At 42.5% G+C, this 20,147-nt stretch overlaps 2 protein-coding genes across 3 annotated transcripts; both read right to left on the reverse strand.

Annotated features, from left to right (window-relative positions):
• Positions 1-76: 76 nt before the first annotated feature.
• Positions 77-10,218, reverse strand: LOC113132918 (troponin I, fast skeletal muscle-like). 2 transcript variants are annotated; one of them, XM_026311365.2, is made up of 10 exons: positions 8,993-10,218; positions 8,827-8,882; positions 4,781-4,912; positions 3,754-4,011; positions 2,509-2,541; positions 2,139-2,175; positions 1,702-1,830; positions 1,324-1,413; positions 335-508; positions 77-243 (listed from the first exon to the last, which is right to left on the reverse strand). In XM_026311365.2, exons 5-10 carry the CDS (start codon positions 2,514-2,516, stop codon positions 166-168), a joined length of 516 nt encoding a protein of 171 aa, XP_026167150.1. In that variant the 5' UTR covers positions 2,517-2,541; positions 3,754-4,011; positions 4,781-4,912; positions 8,827-8,882; positions 8,993-10,218; the 3' UTR covers positions 77-165. The 2 variants fall into 2 exon arrangements, with proteins under 2 accessions (XP_026167150.1, XP_026167151.1); XM_026311366.2 differs by lacking the exons at positions 8,827-8,882; positions 8,993-10,218 and having other exon boundaries at positions 4,781-5,020.
• A 303-nt stretch (positions 10,219-10,521) lies between these two features.
• LOC113132917 (troponin I, fast skeletal muscle-like) lies at positions 10,522-14,398 on the reverse strand. The gene is made up of 7 exons (XM_026311364.1): positions 14,212-14,398; positions 13,172-13,204; positions 12,621-12,657; positions 12,184-12,312; positions 11,814-11,903; positions 10,780-10,953; positions 10,522-10,688 (listed from the first exon to the last, which is right to left on the reverse strand). The coding sequence occupies exons 2-7, from the start codon at positions 13,177-13,179 to the stop codon at positions 10,611-10,613; spliced, it is 516 nt and encodes a 171-aa protein (XP_026167149.1). The 5' UTR covers positions 13,180-13,204; positions 14,212-14,398; the 3' UTR covers positions 10,522-10,610.
• Positions 14,399-20,147: the final 5,749 nt, after the last annotated feature.

Raw genomic sequence — 20,147 nt, forward strand, 5'->3', positions numbered from 1 at the left:
TCCGATGTTTGAGCGAGAGATGAGACTAAACGATAATCTGAACTACTCAATATACAAATGTACAGTGAGAACAAGCTGAAAGTGACAGATTTAATGAGACAAGATATTTCAATTCCATAGAAACGCTAACAGCCCAGAGAAACTACAAGAGCAGAGATAAACTGTTTAGGAGGCCTCGAACATCTTCTTCCTGTCAGCCTTGTCCTCAATGTTCTTACGCCAGTCGCCAACGGCCTCTGCAGGCTGCAGGACACAAACAGTCACAGTCAGCAGGTGTCAGCAGCTCTAACTGGTTAAAGCCGCTTCCTGTCCCACCGTGCACCTGTACACTCACCTCCTCCTTCACCTCCTTCTTCACCTGCTTCAGGTTGGCCCTCAGGTCCAGGTTGACTGTGTGTTTGGAGCCCAGCAGAGCTTTGAGCATGGCATCAGCGGTCATACGCACCTTCCTCAGAGCAGGTTTCTTCAGCCCGGCAAGGTCGATCACCTTCATTTTCAGGTCATCAATCTAAGAGCAACCAAGTAGTTTAAAGGTGAACTCAAACCAAAAGCAGCACGGTGGTTTGGTTTACAGCCAACATGTGATGCTTTCATGACTGTTGGCTGGATCACAGCAGCTACTTCTACTGGTATTTTGGAGAGTTTGATATTTATCAGCTTTGGACTCTTCCATTTTAAGAAACTAATATGAAAGATTTGGCGGCATCTAGTGTTGAGATTGCAGAATGCAACCTTCTGAGCACCCTTCCCACCCCACCGAGTCCAGGAACCTTTAAATTTATTACATCCATCTATGAAATGATGAAAAATGAAATTAAAGTTAGAAATTAACTAAAGGGATGCAGCCTTTAGGTAAAACAATGGATGTTAACTCCTTTGACACATTTTGTTAAAGTTGCTTACAAAGGAAAAGAAATAAATACATCCCTACAGCATTAATCTTTATTATTCTTCAAATCTTAAAGTTTTTCATGTGACACGATTCATTTTAAGTTTATGAAATAAAGAACAACTATATTGTTTTTTTTAACAGCTAAATACCACTAGCTAGTTTTGACACAACCACACCCTCAACAGGCTGAACACACAGATTACAGTGTTTTTACAAATTTAAGGTTTTTGTTGTTTTTTTTAGCTCACTGTTGTTTGATATTGAAACTTAAAAACCACGTGACATGTTCACTAAATGACAACAGTGAACTGAATTCAAACAGTTCAGGACGTGTCCACGTAGCGAAGAGGCTAACAAGGCCATGCAGCCCTTTGGCTAATTACACTCATGTAGACAACAGCCGAGCAGCTGTGGAGCAGGAGGAGGTGTACCTCTTTGTCAGCCTTGCCCACTTTGCCCGCCAGGTCGTACCTCTCTTCGTCTACTTTGTCGATGAGGGCGTGCAGCTTTTTGCAGGTTTCCTAAATGAAAAGAAAGATGACCAACTGAAAACAGCCCTTCACTGATGGGTGTTGTACTTCAAATAAGTGATAATAGTAAAGACATCTGACATAATATGTTGTATTTGACAGCCAAGTAAAAAAAGACATCATCTGCATAAAATCAGATAAAACAAATGAAAGAACTGTATCCTCAATGATTCCTACAGTCAGCTCTGTTTTAAGGTAAAAGTCGATTCCTGTGGAGTGTAGATGTATGAAACACGTCTCCAATAAATAACTAAAAACTGAAGCCATGGCGTGGCTCACCATGAGGGTGGCTTGGTTTCCGCCCAGGTTGGGTGGAGGGCAGTGTTCAGCCAGGTAGGCCTCCTTGGCAGCTGCTACGTCCTTTTTCTCCTGTTCAATCCAGCCTGCTGCGATCTGCAGAATCACACTCTGCAACACAGAAGAAAAAGGCTGAAGCACCTGAGATAATGTTCATTTTAACATTTCATTCAGCAGGTTTCTGGTCCCATTAAGCTTCTTCTCTAAATGTGGACATTAATTTGATTTCACACAATCCAATGCAATTACACATTTTGATGCTAAAAAGAAGCTTTCGGTCTCATCTGTCAGGTCTCGTTACTGAGGGACCTCCACAGTAACACCAGTATACGTTTGCAGCAACAATACTGACACATTGGGGCCAAATCGTTTCAGGATCAGTTTCCTGAGTCCAGGTGGGTCTGAGCTCTACGTCATACCTTCAGATGATGCCTGCGGCTCGAAGTCATCTTTTTTCTGTGAAGAGCACAAACATCACTGTTAGTGTCCAGTTGACTCATCCAGCTGCTCTAAAACTGACAGGTGGAAAATGACTCTGGATCAGTTTTGGAAGAGTTTGTTAATATTGGTGCTTTTTTTCATACTCTGAAAAACTCCTTTCTCCTCAGGCACTCCATCATTTATCATTTCTTTTCTTTCCTCAACCTCACTTCTTTATTTTTTTCCTATTCTCCCAAATTTTCTTCATATTTATAATTTATTCGTATTTTCTCAACAGTTCATTTTCATATTTAATCACCATTTTTAAACTAAATATCAATAAATCAATAAACAAGAGTCAACACTTACTCAGACATGTTGGTGGTTTCTTGTCTTCACAACCTGAGAAGAGATGATCAGAACTTTAGAAAAACTGATGGAGACACTGAGAATCATCTCCTCTGCGTTTAAATATCTGACAGAAACGTGATCTATTTGAACAGTTGATGAGCGGCCGAGTGGTGACAGAGCTAAGTTTGGAGTTGGGGTCAAGTGTCGGCCCTGATGGCTCCATTACAAGGGTTCAAAACTAAATATCCTCAGGGAGTTAACACTTCAATTCCTTTCGTGGGGCAGAATGTGCTGCAGCAGCACTTTGGCCGCCAACAGCAGCCACTGCACAAACACTGCAAAAACAAACCTGCCACAACAAGTCAGCCACACTCAGAGTCATGTTTCTGGAGTTGTTTTAGCTAAAAATACTGTCTGAACCTCCAAACACTCAACAACTCAGCACGCAGGAAGGAAAAGGCTCAAGAAGTGACTGAAGTAACAGAATCAGGCAGAAATACAAATGCTTTAAAAAAGACAAGGTGAAAACTATTTACAGGAAATCAACAAGTCGAGTAGCCAAATAGAAAAAATGTTTCTAAGAGCTTTTTAAAATACACTGTCGTCATAAATCATTGAGTTTCATCCTTTTTTCTACCTGTAATCTCTCCCACACGTTTAATATGACAACTGACTGTTCCTGCTGAACATTTTTAATATTTCATGTTTTAATGAATGTATTAATTTTGGTTTAATGATTAATTGAATTGTGTTCTGGGCCAAAACTCCAGAAACTTCAGAATTTTCCTCAATCAGATCCTTTAACATGCACAATATAAGAAAATGTCAAAGCCAGAAAGCTCCAGTCCAAATGTAGATTAAATTAGTCAAATGCCATAAAAATAATATTTGATATAGCAAATGATTGTAAAGTCCTAAAACCAGAGTGCATCTCCACACAAAAACAAAAACCCAGACCAGAGCGACGTGAATCCAGATGATCCAAATTTCAGACCTTAACACTTTCCTCCAACATTAAACAGCTCAATGGCACAAAAAGCTAAAAAGCCAAAGCAGATCAACCTTTAAACCAATAAAATCCTCGTGCATCCTCTGACATCACATAACCAGCTCGTCTCTTATTAACAAAGCCCTCAGGTCAGGACTCTTATCTCAGGTGAACAAAAACAACAATTTGACACAGCGGCCGTGTCGTATCGATTTACCAGCTCTCCTCAGACATGCAGAGAGCTGGGGAGGAGGAAGAGGAGAAACTGGTCTCACCTACGACGAACCAGAAAGTGGAGGAGCAGGGCAGCAATGACCAGTGGCAGTGGGAAGAAATCATCCACAGGGTGTATATATACGAGGGATCAGATATGGATATGGAGCTCCTGTTTATGGAAATACAGGATCCTCAGACCAATCGGCCAACAAGCTCCTGAAATATCATCATCCGCTGCCAACTTCTCCCTGTAAATCAGGCATCGCTGAGGAGGAGCCTGGTATCATTTTAGGAATCTGCTGGAGGCCACTGGAGCGCTATAAAAGAGAGGAAAAGGATGATGATGATTCATATTCACTATAAAACCATCAGCCTGCAAACATTTAACCACACAAAGACAGAGCTGGTGAAAGCAGCGGGTCAGCAGAGTCATTTCTGAGATATTGGGGAGTTGTTTTTGGCTGAAGGTGCTGGAGTTTAAATGATCATTAACTGCAAATAAAGGGATTGTTTCCAGCCTGGATTCACAGAAACAAGGATTTGATGGGTTTTCTCTGCCCCCTCTGCATAAAAACAAATCCAGGACCCAGACCTGTTTCAGAACCATAAAATCATCCATCTGGTTTTGAAAAGGTCCAGTTCAGTTTAATAGACTGCATCACCATCTCATGATTGTGTAAAGTTAACACAAGTCAACCTCCAGGTGTCTTCAGGTCGCACAATCTGTTGCATCACAAACACAAACATCTCGTCACCGTTTGACACAGAGTTGGGATGAAAAGGACACATCCTTTAAATCCTGTCCACAGCTCAGACCCTAGAGTCTTCCTGAGCTGGTCAGATTCACCTTCAGATTTCAGCAAAGAGTTTTCCTTGTGTGATATATACACTGACATCTAGAGATAAAAACTCTTAGACATTCTCACAACATCAAGATTTGACCCAAAGATGAACAAAGGTCGTCCCTCGTTTTTGGAAGGTTGAACTATTACTGATCCAGACTTTATCGTTTCATAAGGAACAAAGACATGACTCTCAAATTGGATAGAAAAAAATGACACAAGTTCAATTTGACTGAGGACTTACACGTATCTGGACTTGGCAGATGGTCCACAAGAACCTTTGCAGTTTAGTATCATCCAACCATGAAAGGAAAGTCCCAGGAGTCGCAGGTGTCCACTCTGTCCTCCTCTCTGATCCATGTTCTCGTCAGTATCTCTACAGAACCAGAAAAAACATTTAACACAGCAGAACAAAAGTCCAGCTTGTTTTCTCTTGATTATCAAAACCGAAGGTGAGATGAACCTCCACCGCTCTGCGTCTTTAGAAAAACGGGTTCAAAAGAGAGAAACCACCACCTGCATCTGATATCAGTCATTTTGCTCCAAATAAAGTGCTTAACAAGCTCACATTTCTGCCGTCTATAAATATCACATCATCATTTCATTTTAACTGCTGATCCCAGCCGAGCATCTGTCCTCAGAACGGCTTCCAGACCTTTCTCTGGCTGCAGAAGGCCCTCTCATATTAACACTTGTGCTATAAAAATATGGGGGCAGGATTGTGTGTAGGCAGGAAGTCAAATTTTCCATTTGGATAATGTTACGTTAAGACCGACTCATTAAAATGTTCTTACTTAGGTTCTTCAGATTTCTTCAGGGGAGCATTTACCTGAACAGGTGGTTTCTGGGGTACAGGTGGTCCACCTTTGCAGAAACACATTTCAGTGTCTAGAGAACATTTAGAGAAACTGTTTTCTTTGGAGAAATTCTCAATATGATAAAATAATTTTAGTGAACTTTTGCTGCAGCTTCTCCATCTCTGCAGAGGACTGATGAAGCTCTGTTACAGGGACTGCTGGATCTCAGTCTCCCTGACCGAGGCCCAAGTTCTGCTGGTTCCAGACTTCTTTTATTTTCCAGTGACTGAGGCCACTGTGTCTCCTAGGGAAACTCAGAGCTTGAGAACTGGTTTTATCCTCTGGTCCTGGTCTCTGTGTCAGCACAGTCTGATCTATTGAGTGTTCCTGGACTTGATGTGCTGATTTCTGTCCTGACCTGCAGAGTGAACTGTGGGCCCTTATATACACAGGAGTAAAGTCTGTCCAATCAAAACAGTTGGTCCCAGGTGGACTCCAGTCTGGTTCTGGACATATGTCAAAGAATTTGGATTCACAGGGATGGATCTGAAAACTACAGATTACAGTTTTTGATTTTTAAGGCAGGCAGCACATTGGATAAGTGGTTAGCACTGTTGCCTCACAGCAAGAAGGTTCCTGGTTTGAAACCCATCAGGGGCCTTTCTGTGTGGAGTCTGCATGTTCTCCCTGTGCTTGTGTGGGTTTTCTCCAGGTACTCTGGTTTCCTCCCACAGTCCAAAAACATGTATGTCAGGTTGATTGGTGACTCTAAATTGCCCATAGGAGTGAGTGTGAGTGTGTGAGGTTGTTTTTCTCTATGTGGCCCTGTGATGGACTGGTGACCTGTCCAGGGTGGACCCGTGCTTTTCACCCAAAGAGAGCTGGGATAGGCTCCAGCAGATCCCTGGGACCCTGGTTAGGACTAAGTGGGTATAGATGATGGGTGGATTGTTAAGGCCTTTTCTTTCTAAAACCAGGGGATGTCTGAATTTTAGGGACGTGTCTAAATTGACAGATCAGTGCAGGTGAAATGAAAGACTCTGACCAGACAATGTGCGATTGTTTAGAGTAACTTGGTGAGTCATTGAGAGTTTAAAGGCCCTGGTCAACATCCACACACTGATTAGATTAACAGTAAAGTGTAAAGTGAGAAGAGCAAAATAAAGTTACTGCGCTAATGGCTGCAGACAGGAAGAGAAGCAAGAGAAGAAGAGAAACGCATTCATCATCTCCGAGCACGATGTGAGGAGAGCCGTCAGGAGGGTGAACACCAGGAAAGCAGCAGGACCAGACGGCATCACAGGCCGAGTTCTCAGAGCCTGTGCAGACCAGCTAGCACCTGTGTTCACAGAAATATTCAACCTCTCCTTATCCCAGTCAGTAATCCCCACATGCTTCAAAGAATCCATCATTGTTCCTGTCCCAAAGAAACCACATCCTGTAAGCCTCAGTGATTATTGTCCAGTAGCCCTTACCTCAGTAGTGATGAAGTGCTTTGAGCGGCTGGTCAGAGACTTCATCATTTCATCACTACTCGACACACTGGACCCATTACAGTTTGCCTACCGCACAAACAGGTCAACTCATCTCCTTCACACATCGCTCACACACATGGACACTAGAAAGGGGAATTATGTTAAAATGTTGTTTGTCGACTACAGTTCAGCATTTAATACTATAATTCCCTCCATACTCATCATCAAGCTGGAGCACCTGGGACTCAGCCTGTCTCTGTGTCAGTGGATCTCCAATTTCCTAACTGGCAGACCACAGGCAGTACGGATGGGCAAACATGTCTCAGCATCCCTCGCCCTCAGCACCGGAGCCCCCCAGGGCTGTGTTCTGAGTCCCCTGCTAAACTCACTCTACACGTGTGACTGTGTGGCCACTACCAGCTCCACAACGATCATAAAGTTTGCTGACGTGTTGTGGCGGGCCTGATCTCTGACGATGAGACGGCCGACCTGGACGAGGTTAGACGTCTGGAAAACTGGTGCCAGAGGAACAACCTCCTCCTCAACATCAGCAAGACAAAGGAGCTGATAGTGGATTTTCGTACAAAGCAGGAGAGAAACTACTGGACTCCATTCATCAACGAGAGCCCAGCAGAGAGAGTGGACCACCTCAGGTGCCTGAGAGACTTTAGATTGCCCTCCAAGGTGCTCAGGAACTTTTACTCCTGCACCATAGATAGCATCCTGACGGGAAACATCACGACCTGGTTCGGGACCAGCACCAAGCAGGACAGACGAGCTCTACAGAGGGTGGTGCGATCAGCTGAGCACATCATCCGCACAGAGCTCCCTGACCTGCACTCAATCTACAGCAAGCGGTGCTGGACCAAGGCCAAGAAGATCATGAAAGACCTCAGCCATCCCAACAATGGACTGTTCTCTCTGTTGCGGTCAGGGAAGCGCTTCCGCTGTCTGAAGACCAACACAGAGAGACTGAGGAGAAGCTTCTTCCCGCAGGCTATTCGGTCTCTGAACGAGAACACCACTTAGACCTACCTGCTCTCTCGTACAACACTCTCCCCACTCACACACCACAACACCTGCCCATTTGCACATGAGACTGGACATTGCACATTACACTTTTGCACACTCAAGCACATAATACTGGACTCATTGTACATTTGCACACTACAACATGGGAGCACTGGACATTGTACCCATCATTCCCATTCCTTCCAATACTGTACATACTGTACACTGTAAATTGTTTTTTTATCCACGTTGCAAATCTGTATATTTTTATCTTATCTTATTATATATTTGCAAAGTTATAATTGCACTTGCAAATTCATTGTTTATTTTATCTTATATATTTGGCACATTTGTTATTTTTTTCTTTCTTATGCTTTTTCTTGTGCTCTTATTTCTTTATGTGTACATTAACTGAGGTCACGGGCAGTTGTGCAAGCATTTCACTGCATATCATACTGTGTATGAGTGTATGTGACAAATAAAAATTTGAATTTGAATTCACCATCTGAAGAACTTTATGCTGCTGCTGCTTCGTTTGCAATAACCAACATTGTGAGGGAGCAGCAGGGTGAAGAACATATTTGGTAAAACTATTCTACAGGTATGGAAGGAAAACCATGAAGTGGAGAGAAGAGAGAGGATTTCTGCTGACACTTATCTAAAGATCAGCATCGAGAAGACATTTCTAATTAACTGCTCATGTTTAAGTTTAGTGCCTGAATCACCTCTGACCCTTCACAGCCACATTTCCAAACATCTTCCGGAAAAAAAAAACTGCATCATCACTGCATTTCCTTATTCCAAAAACAAATTTAATGGCACAGGTTTTTCCAACCCCATGAAAAAGGGCAGATGAACCAGGGCAAAGAGAAGCTCAGGCATAAGGTCTGTCTTTTTGTAACTGAATCTGGTCACAGATTGTACATGATTGTCTGCATGACACTATTTTGCTTGGTCACTTCCTTCAGCTTCTTATCTTGTGTCTCTTCGTGTCTTTGCCTACTCACCTGCTGTGTAACGTGGACAGGAAGTGCTTCATGTGCAGAGACGTGTCAGAAACTGGCTGCAGAAGAAAGTTTAAAAATGAACTTAATTCTTAACGCACAACATAATATATTGGTCATGTTCTAAATGGTTCTACAGATTCAAAAGAAGAAACTTGGAATGACTGACCTTAAGGGACTGTCCCTTCAGTTTGAGCCGGATTCTGACGCAGCAACTGAAAACACAACAGAAGCAAAAATCACGTTCTCTTTGTATAAAGGTAGATTTACTGAAAACAGTGAGAATAAGAAGCTGACACCACTCACCTCCTGTGTCCGACTCTGAGCCATTAGAAAATAATCAGGCGCCACCAACTCAGTAATAATCAGATATTTATAGGACAAAATGTCAGATTAAAGCGTCCAAAAACAGAAACCATTTATCCCCCCACTCCCCTTTAAAAAAACAAAGAAAAACAAATAAATAAATAAATAATTTTTACTAGAATAAAAACAACAAAACCAGAAAAACAAGATTTTGTGTGAAATACCTCCTGAAAGTAAAACCACGTGTGTTGGTGGTTCTTTGTTCTGGATTTTTTTAGGATCTTTGTCCACAAATCTGACTTTTAATGCTTAACTGAGAAGAAAGTGTTCTGAGACATGATCCAAACGTGGCCTGAGCAGCTGCCAAAGAGCGTTGGACTCACTGAACAGGCATGAAGTCCTGTACTGACCCCGTGTGGTCGGCAGGGACCCTCTGTTCTCTGAGGTCCCTGATCTGCACCAACACAGCAGGGTTTATATTTAGACTCAATTTAGCACAAGATGTAACTTCTGCTCATGGTTTACTAAAATAATTGAGTTAGATTCTGGCAAAGGTTCCGTACCAGGTTTCAAACCAGGAACCCTCTTGCTGTGAGGCAACAGTGCCAACCACTAAACCACCACGCTGCCCTCTTTCAAGACATATTTGGGTAAATATAAGTTAATTTCTAGTGTTGATGGATATTGTGTCTTGTCCCTCACTGACATAACACAGCACTACAAAGAGGACAACACAACTTCATTAATGCTGGACGCCCTCAAACACAACTCAGGTCTTACAAGCTTCAGCAACACTAAGGGGGTTTTTTTCTGCTTAACGTGAATTTTAATTCAATAGTGTATGAGAAAGGCCATCAGTGATATTTTGAGCACTATCAAAGAAGTTTTTATCTCAAAGAAACATTTTCTCACAATAACAGGATCGTTCATCTCATAACGAGAAAATATTATTTTAAGATGACAAGATAAAAATAACCTGTTATCTAGAGAAATCTATTTTCTCAAGATAACGAGACAAATGATCCCGTCAGCACGAGAAAAAAAAGCTTTTTTTTTATCTTTCACGTCATTTGGGTTAATTTAAAAAGACTTTTTCCCCCAGTGGAGCTTTTGTTTTGATGTTTACCACAGAAAAACAGGCTAAATGTTTTCTTGGTTCGCTGAAGCTGTGTCATGCCTCTGCAGTGTTGTGCGTCACTGAGCCAGACAGAATATCTCAGGACAGCAGGTGTAGAAACCAAACATTTATTACAAAAACACTAAGAGCAGGAAGTCGTTAAAGTGAACATCAGCACAGTCACGTTACAAAAAAAAAGTCTTATGTTTGAGCGAGAGATGAGACTAAACGATAATCTGAACTACTCAATATACAAATGTACAGTGAGAACAAGCTGAAAGTGACAGATTTAATGAGACAAGATATTTCAATTCCATAGAAACGCTAACAGCCCAGAGAAACTACAAGAGCAGAGATAAACTGTTTAGGAGGTCTCGAACATCTTCTTCCTGTCAGCCTTTTCCTCAATGTTCTTACGCCAGTCGCCAACGGCCTCTGCAGGCTGCAGGACACAAACAGTCACAGTCAGCAGGTGTCAGCAGCTCTAACTGGTTAAAGCCGCTTCCTGTCCCACCGTGCACCTGTACACTCACCTCCTCCTTCACCTCCTTCTTCACCTGCTTCAGGTTGTTCCTCAGTTCCAGGTTGACTGTGTGTTTGGAGCCCAGCAGAGCTTTGAGCATGGAGTCAGCGGTCATACGCACCTTCCTCAGAGCAGGTTTCTTCAGCCCGGCAAGGTCGATCACCTTCATTTTCAGGTCATCAATCTAAGAGCAACCAAGTAGTTTAAAGGTGAACTCAAACCAAAAGCAGCACGGTGGTTTGGTTTACAGCCAACATGTGATGCTTTCATGACTGTTGGCTGGATCACAGCAGCTACTTCTACTGGTATTTTGGAGAGTTTGATATTTATCAGCTTTGGACTCTTCCATTTTAAGAAACTAATATGAAAGATTTGGCGGCATCTAGTGTTGAGATTGCAGAATGCAACCTTCTGAGCACCCTTCCCACCCCACCAAGTTCAGGAACCTTTAAATTTATTACATCCATCTATGAAATGATGAAAAATGAAATTAAAGTTAGAAATTAACTAAAGGGATGCAGCCTTTAGGTAAAACAATGGATGTTAACTCCTTTGACACATTTTGTTAAAGTTGCTTACAAAGGAAAAGAAATAAATACATCCCTACAGCATTAATCTTTATTATTCTTCAAATCTTAAAGTTTTTCATGTGACATGATTCATTTTAAGTTTATGAAATAAAGAACAACTATATTGTTTTTTTTTTAACAGCTAAATACCACTAGCTAGTTTTGACACAACCACACCCTCAACAGGCTGAACACACAGATTACAGTCTTTTTTACAAATTTAAGGTTTTTGTTGTTTTTTTACCTCGCTGCTGTTTGATGTTGAAACTTAAAAACCACGTGACATGTTCACTAAATGACAACAGTGAACTGAATTCAGTAAATGTAGAGACTTTTGCTGTCACATATGGTGTGAACAGAAACCCCCTTTGTTTTCTGTGCCTCAGAAACAGTTCAGGACGTGTCCACGTAGCGAAGAGGCTAACAAGGCCATGCAGACAACAGCCGAGCAGCTGTGGAGCAGGAGGAGGTGTACCTCTTTGTCAGCCTTGCCCACTTTGCCCGCCAGGTCGTACCTCTCTTCGTCTACTTTGTCGATGAGGGCGTGCAGCTTTTTGCAGGTTTCCTAAATGAAAAGAAAGATGACCAACTGAAAACAGCCCTTCACTGATGGGTGTTGTACTTCAAATAAGTGATAATAGTAAAGACATCTGACATAATATGTTGTATTTGACAGTCAAGTAAAGAAAGACATCATCTGCATAAAATCAGATAAAACAAATGAAAGAACTGTATCCTCAATGATTCCTACAGTCAGCTTTGTTTTAAGGTAAAAGTCGATTCCTGTGCAGTTTAGATGTATGAAACAATAGATAACTAAAAACTGAAGCCATGGCGTGGCTCACCATGAGGGTGGCTTGGTCTCCGCCCAGGTTGGGTCCAGCGCACTGTTCAGCCAGGTAGGCCTCCTTGGCAGCTGCTACGTCCTTTTTCTCCTGTTGAATCCAGCCTGCCGCGATCTGCAGAATCACACTCTGCAACACAGAAGAAAAAGGCTGAAGCACCTGAGATAATGTTCATTTTAACATTTCATTCAGCAGGTTTCTGGTCCCATTAAGCTTCTTCTCTAAATGTGGACATTAATTTGATTTCACACAATCCAATGCAATTACACATTTTGACGCTAAAAAGAAGCTTTCGGTCTCAGCTGTCAGGTCTCGTTACTGAGGGACCTCCACAGTAACACCAGTATACGTTTGCAGCAACAATACTGACACACTGGGGCCAAATCGTTTCAGGATCAGTTTCCTGAGTCCAGGTGGGTCTGAGCTCTACGTCATACCTTCAGATGATGCCTGCGGCTCGAAGTCATCTTTTTTCTGTGAAGAGCACAAACATCACTGTTAGTGTCCAGTCGACTCATCCAGCTGCTCTAAAACTGACAGGTGGAAAATGACTCTGGATCAGTTTAGGAAGAGTTTGTTAATATTGGTGCTTTTTTTCATACTCTGAAAAACTCCTTTTTCCTCAGGCACTCCATCATTTATCATTTTTTCCTCACTTCTTTATTTTTTTCCTATTCTCCCAAATTTTCCTTTTTATTTCTTTCCTTTTCTTTCTTACTCTCTTCTATCTAACTTCTTTCCCCATTTCTTTCTTCCTTTCTTCTTCTGCACACGATTCAACACCTTGTCCTGTCTCTTTTCTTTCATCCTTATTCTTTCCTCACATTTCCTTCTATCCTCCTTTCCTGAGCCTTCCACTCCTCCTTCCTTTATACTTGTAACTTTATCGCTGTGGCACAAATGTATTTTCTCAACAGTTCATTTTCATATTTAATCACCATTTTTAAACTAAATATCAATAAACCAATAAACAAGAGTCAACACTTACTCAGACATGTTGGTGGTTTCTTGTCTTCACAGCCTGAGAAGAGATGATCAGAACTTTAGAAAAACTGATGGAGACACTGAGAATCATCTCCTCTGCGTTTAAATATCTGACAGAAACGTGATCTATTTGAACAGTTGATGAGCGGCCGAGTGGTGACAGAACTAAGTTTGGAGTTGGGGTCAAGTGTCGGCCCATGATGGCTTCTTTACAAGGGTTCAAAACTAAATATCCTCTGGGACACTTCAATTCCTTTCGTGGGGCAGAATGTGCTGCAGCAGCACTTTGGCCACTAACAGCAGCCACTGCACAAACACTGCAAAAACAAACCTGCCACAACAAGTCAGCCACACTCAGAGTCATGTTTCTGGAGTTGTTTTAGCTAAAAATACTGTCTGAACCTCCAAACACTCAACAACTCAGCACGCAGGAAGGAAAAGGCTCAAGAAGTGACTGAAGTAACAGAATCAGGCAGAAATACAAATGCTTTAAAACATCCATTTATTAATTTTGGTTTAATGATTAATTGAATTGTGTTCTGGGCCAAAACTCCAGAAATTTCCTCAATCAGATCCTTTAACATGCACAATATAAGAAAATGTCAAAGCCAGAAAGCTCCAGTCCAAATGTAGATTAAATTAGTCAAATGCCATAAAAATAATATTTGATATAGCAAATGATTGTAAAGTCCTAAAACCAGAGTGCATCTCCACACAAAAACAAAAACCCAGACCAGAGCGACGTGAATCCAGATTGAGAAATCAAATTTCAGACCTTAACACTTTCCTCCAACATTAAACAGCTCAATGGCTCAAGAAGCTAAAAAGCCAAAGCAGATCAACCTTTAAACCAATAAAATCCTCGTGCATCCTCTGACATCACATAACCAGCTCGTCTCTTATTAACAAAGCCCTCAGGTCAGGACTCTTATCTCAGGTGAACAAAAACAACAATTTGACACAGCGGCCGTGTCGTATCGATTTACCAGCTCTCCTCAGGCATGCAGAGAGCTGGGGAGGAGGAAGAGGAGAAACTGGTCTCACCTACGACGAACCAGAAAGTCAAGGAGCAGGGCAGCAATGACCAGTGGCAGTGGGAAGAAATCATCCACAGGGTGTATATATACGAGGGATCAGATATGGATATGGAGCTCCTGTTTATGGAAATACAGGATCCTCAGACCAATCGGCCAACAAGCTCCTGAAATATCATCATCCGCTGCCAACTTCTCCCTGTAAATCAGGCATCGTTAAGGAGGAGCCTGGTATCATTTTCGGAGTCTGCTGGAGGCCACTGGAGCGCTATAAAAGGGAGGAAAAGGATGATGATGATTCATATTCATTATAAAACCATCAGCCTGCAAACATTTAACCACACAAAGACAGAGCTGGTGAAAGCAGCGGGTCAGCAGAGTCATTTCTGAGATATTGGGGAGTTGTTTTTGGCTGAAGGTGCTGGAGTTTAAATGATCATTAACTGCAAATAAAGGGATTGTTTCCAGCCTGGATTCACAGAAACAAGGATTTGATGGGTTTTCTCTGCCCCCTCTGCATAAAAACAAATCCAGGACCCAGACCTGTTTCAGAACCATAAAATCATCCATCTGGTTTTGAAAAGGTCCAGTTCAGTTTAATAGACTGCATCACCATCTCATGATTGTGTAAAGTTAACACAAGTCAACCTCCAGGTGTCTTCAGGTCGCACAATCTGTTGCATCACAAACACAAACATCTCGTCACCGTTTGACACAGAGTTGGGATGAAAAGGACACATCCTTTAAATCCTGTCCACAGCTCAGACCCTAGAGTCTTCCTGAGCTGGTCAGATTCACCTTCAGATTTCAGCAAAGAGTTTTCCTTGTGTGATATATACACTGACATCTAGAGATAAAAACTCTTAGACCTTCTCACAACATCAAGATTTGACCCAAAGATGAACAAAGGTCGTCCCTCGTTCTTGGAAGGTTGAACTATTACTGATCCAGACTTTATCGTTTCATAAGGAACAAAGACATGACTCTCAAATTGGATAGAAAAAAATGACACAAGTTCAATTTGACTGAGGACTTACACGTATCTGGACTTGGCAGATGGTCCACAAGAACCTTTGCAGTTTAGTATCATCCAACCATGAAAGGAAAGTCCCAGGAGTCGCAGGTGTCCACTCTGTCCTCCTCTCTGATCCATGTTCTCGTCAGTATCTCTACAGAACCAGAAAAAACATTTAACACAGCAGAACAAAAGTCCAGCTTGTTTTCTCTTGATTATCAAAACCGAAGGTGAGATGAACCTCCACCGCTCTGCGTCTTTAGAAAACAGGCTCAAAAGAGAGAAACCACCACCTGCGTCTGATATCAGTCATTTTGCTCCAAATAAAGTGCTTAACAAGCTCACATTTCTGCCGTCTATAAATATCACATCATTTCATCATAACTGCTGATCCCAGCCGAGCGTCTGTCCTCAGAACGGCTTCCAGACCTTTCTCTGGCTGCAGAAGGCCCTCTCATATTAACACTTGTGCTATAAAAATATGGGGGCAGGATTGTGTGTAGGCAGGAAGTCAAATTTTCCATGTGGATAATGTTACATTATGACCTACTCATTAAAATGTTCTTACTTAGGTTCTTCAGATTTCTTCAGGGGAGCATTTACCTGAACAGGTGGTTTCCGGGGTACAGGTGTTCCACCTTTGCAGAAACACATTTCAGTGTCTAGAGAACATTTAGAGAAACTGTTTTCTTTGGAGAAATTCTCAATATGATAAAATAATTTTAGTGAACTCTGTCAGCATGAATAAGAGCCATCAAATGATGATGATGGAACTAGGAAACAGAAAAGTTTGATCCTCCCTGCCTCCAGTTTCCACTGGATGTTACAACATCTGCATTTGGATTCAGGCTGCACATTTATCTGCAGAACTATTAACCTATAAACCACTGAGCCTGGGACTGGAGCTGATCCCAGCTCACACTGGGGTAGAGGTTTGAGACTTGGCCTTGGACTCTGATTTAGATTTAAAGAGGCAGGATTTTCTTTGCATTTTCTGATTTCAACTACTCTTCTGACGTCTGGTTGAGCCAAAAGTGAATTTCCAGTATAAGACCAGTATATAAACTGGTATAAAAAGGTGCAATTTGTGCAAAGCACTAGCATTAACTCCATGACTAGTTGTTTTCATTAGAAAGGAAGACGTAACCTCAGTTATATTCCTTTATTTGTTCTTTTTTGAGGATCCAGGGAGCTAAGATATTAAGGGTTGCGAATGCATGCATATCTGTTTATTAGCACACTGAGGAAAGGCCCGATCCAAATCGCCTTTCACTCTTAATAAATAAGTCAGTTTATACAAAACTGAGCTGCAGATGGATCAGTATTAAAAAACCAGTGAGTCTGATCAGAAGATAAAAAGCATCTACGTCCACAAACACTTGTTCTCCTTGTTAACTCTTCACCTCCAGAGGGTTTATGAGGACAGACTATAGGACTGGAGGCTGAGGAGGGAGGTGCTGACAGCAGGGATGATGGCACCTGAGGCATGCTGGGGATGCCGCGGTGCAGGGAGGCATCAGGGTCGGGTTTGCGGCTCTGTGTTTTTCTACCAAGATGTCCGACTTATAACTCGAGCCTTGGGAATGTGCTGAGATGCAGGTGGAGCGTGTGGCCTCCCCTCACTATGTGAAGGCGTTAATGACTGTGTGTGTGTGTGTGTGTGTGTGTGTGTGTGTGTGTGTGTTTCACACTCCTGTAGCAGCCTGTTTAGACAAACATGAATTTTCTTGGTTTATTCTACAATATGCTGGAATATTTAATTTGTCAGGACTGAAATATCTGCGACTGGATGGATTATCATGAAATTTGTTCATTAGAGGATCAAACCTACTGATTCAGTGATTCTCTGACTTTCTGCCTGCACCATGAGGTGGTTTTTAAGTAAACATCAGATGCCACTAAACCTGGTCCAGACTTTCATGTCCTGCTCAGAAAACTTAAAATGATCAGTGATGTTTTCCATCCAATGCTTCTCTTTAAACACTAAAATATTTGTGGCGACTGTCCACTTATTCCACAAACCCCAAACCAAGTCCTCCAACCTAAAAGACCACAGGTCACTATGAAACAGCAGCCAGTGACCATGGGCCTGTGCAAAGAGGAAACGCTTGGCAAAGGTTAAAGGACGGGTTGGTTAGGTTGGCGAGGAATGTGAACCGTAAAGCTTCTGTAAAACCACTTTAAACAAACAGTCTGTTGGACATTTCCTAACCTTGTGTTTTGATTTTCCTCTGTGGTCTCTGTGCATTGTTGACTTTTACTTTTTTTGTTCTGTCTCATATTTACGTATTTGACACTACGGTATTTGTACTGCTACTGCAGTAATGGATATGAGTACTTCCTCCACCACTGTAGGATGCTCTGCAAGTTAGAGCAGCATCTAGTGGCCATTTCAGGAACTGCAGCTGGAGACGCTGCTGCTTTGTGCTGTCTTTGACAGCAACAGTGTCTGTTCTCTTTGCTTCTTGGCTCATTCTCAATATTCATCATGACGCACAGAGTTTTAGAAGAACATGGGCTGTAGCACTGAGGGACATGATGTGTAGACTGGAGGAGAACAAGCCACCCAGCATGAGGGTGGTACCAACATCAACACGTGGGACTCACCTGAGTTTAGTCTTCACCAGGTCAGTCCAGGGCTGCAGTAGCACTGAAAGAACAGTATGAAATATATGTAGTATTATTAAAAACATCAACATGTTCTCCAGCTCCTGAGTTTTGATTCATGTCTCACCTGAACTCCAGTTCCCAGGTGCAGCACTATGGTATCAATGTTTCTACCTCAAACTGGAAACATGGAAACTGTCCAGACTCTATCGGTGACCCCATCTCTGTTACTAAGTCTCCACTGAGCGTTTGTCACATTTGACTATATTTAAAAGTGTCACCCAACACTAACGTAAAGCTTTAACACCACAGCTTGTTCTTTAACTAATAGGCACCGACGGGTGTCACACTGATTAACAACATTCAGAGGGGATGACCTAATCAGGGAGACCAGCTGCAGCTGTGACTGAAAACTGCAGGGTGGACTGAGACTGCTCTTCCCTCCACAGCTGAATAATGTCATGGACTTTATAGGGCAGCTGAGTCTCATCCAGGCCAGAGGCCTAGAGACACATTAAATAGGTCAAACACACAAAGAAAGTTTCTAAGGGGGATTTAAAACTTTATTTGAGTGTGGGTTTTCTCCTCCCACAGTCCAAACTCATGTAGGTCAGGATTAGGGTCTGAACCCAGGTGGACCTGGGGTTGTTCAGTGTGGAGTCTGCATGTTGTCCCTCCTTCAGTCCAAACACATGCAGGTTAGGATGGTCGGTGACCTGTGACCCCTGATGGGATAGGCAGTATAGATAATTGAACATATGGATTTAAAGCTTTATTTTGGAGAGTAGAAGGGGGACAGGAAAGACAGGGAGAGGTCCCAAAGATCCAGACTGGGACCGTTCTGGTTACATGATCACTACCTTTCAGTGTGGAGCCAATGAAATGGTGGCTGTGCCTGGTGCAACCTAAAAACTCTTCCCTGCTACATGTTCTGAGCTCAGTAGTTAAGTCGGTGTAAACTCTCCTGTTTCTTCCAGTAGAAACTCATCTGTGCGGCTGCATCACTTCCTGTCAACATTAAGCTACAGATCCATCAGCGTCTCAGAGACTGATGGTTTTCACTGTTAACAGTCAGTTTATGAAGCTATTGCCAACACTGTAGTTAAACTGGTGGTAATGGACACTCAGCTGTTTATTACCTGGTAGCACTGGAGGCAGTTTTCATTCATGCTCAGGTGTTTGAGTGGGACAGAGACAGAGACAGAGACAGAGACAGAGACAGCAGCTCTAAAGATCCACTGTATCACCATAAGCAGCATTTTCCCACAGGTTAAAACTGAGCTCAGTGCGTTAGTCGGTGTAAAATGCAAGCTGCCCTCCTCTGCCCAGACGTCTCTCCTGCTCTGTTCTGTCATTTCTAATCCTGGCTGCTGTGGGTCGACGTGAAGAGGCAGCTGTTGTCTGAGGACATGATACAGCTGTCAGCAGAGGGCAAATATAACCTGCAGCCACTCCGAGGAAGAAGACGCCAAACGCACAAAGACGCTGTGGAGGATGTTTAGTGTTTAGAGAATCTGAGTCCCATTTTCAACCAGCCCATGAAACAGAGAGACTGTTTTTTTTACACCAAAGCCTTGCTGTGACCAGGATTACCCTGGGACATTAAGACCTGTAACACTGTACGGGTGAGATCTGGACGAGCCAGGAAACTCAAGCCTGTAGCTGAATATCAATCTGACAGTTGTTTCATATGCTGCAGTCATCACTGCACCGGGTGCTTTGCTCAGCAGAAACTTATGCCACTGGTGAGGGTGGGCCAATGCAGAAGCCACAGAGAGAGCCACGAGAGCCTGAAACTTCAAATTTTACCCATAATCCCAAGGCTTTTCTGTACACTGAGCAGACGTGGCAGAAGTAAAGCTTCTAGAGCTAATTTACAGAAAACGGACAAAAGAAAATGTGAATTAGTCCGTGGTGCTAAATGCTGATTCTCCAGCAGCCTGCCATTAAACCACTGCAGAAGAGGAAAACACAACCAGCTCCAGTCAAAGCTAAAATGGCATTTACTGACTCATGTCACTGACATGTGACCAGGGTTTCTATATAATCTGTGACAGCTCAACAACAAAGCAACGTTCACTGGAAATAACCAGAAACAGCTGCAGCAGCTGAAACTGGAACGAAGGCACCACAACATCTACATCCCTCTTTTATTTTTATTTCCCTGTCTGATCTCTGCAGTGTTTACGTGGCAGCGACAGGAAAGGGAATGAACATACCTGTGCTGAAAATCCAATCAGGGCAGTTTTGTTTTAATCTGCAAGAAAATGAGAAAATCCAGTGATTTCAGTGAAAAATGCGACTCACGTTAAAAATGACATTTA

The sequence above is a fragment of the Mastacembelus armatus genome, chromosome 6, assembly GCF_900324485.2.
Source record: "Mastacembelus armatus chromosome 6, fMasArm1.2, whole genome shotgun sequence".
NCBI classification, from domain to species: Eukaryota; Metazoa; Chordata; class Actinopteri; order Synbranchiformes; family Mastacembelidae; genus Mastacembelus; species Mastacembelus armatus.

What these genes read in the sequence shown, in the direction of transcription:
- LOC113132918 (XM_026311365.2), bottom strand. An exon ending in GCCGCAGGCATCATCTGAAG is followed by an intron (nt 1,831 to 2,138) that starts GTATGACGTAGA and finishes TCTGTGTTGCAG; the next exon opens with AGTGTGATTCTGCAGATCGC. An exon ending in AGAAGGAGGTGAAGGAGGAG is followed by an intron (nt 244 to 334) that starts GTGAGTGTACAG and finishes TGTGTCCTGCAG; the next exon opens with CCTGCAGAGGCCGTTGGCGA.
- LOC113132917 (XM_026311364.1), bottom strand. An exon ending in GCCGCAGGCATCATCTGAAG is followed by an intron (nt 12,313 to 12,620) that starts GTATGACGTAGA and finishes TCTGTGTTGCAG; the next exon opens with AGTGTGATTCTGCAGATCGC. An exon ending in TGGGCAAGGCTGACAAAGAG is followed by an intron (nt 10,954 to 11,813) that starts GTACACCTCCTC and finishes GGTTGCTCTTAG; the next exon opens with ATTGATGACCTGAAAATGAA.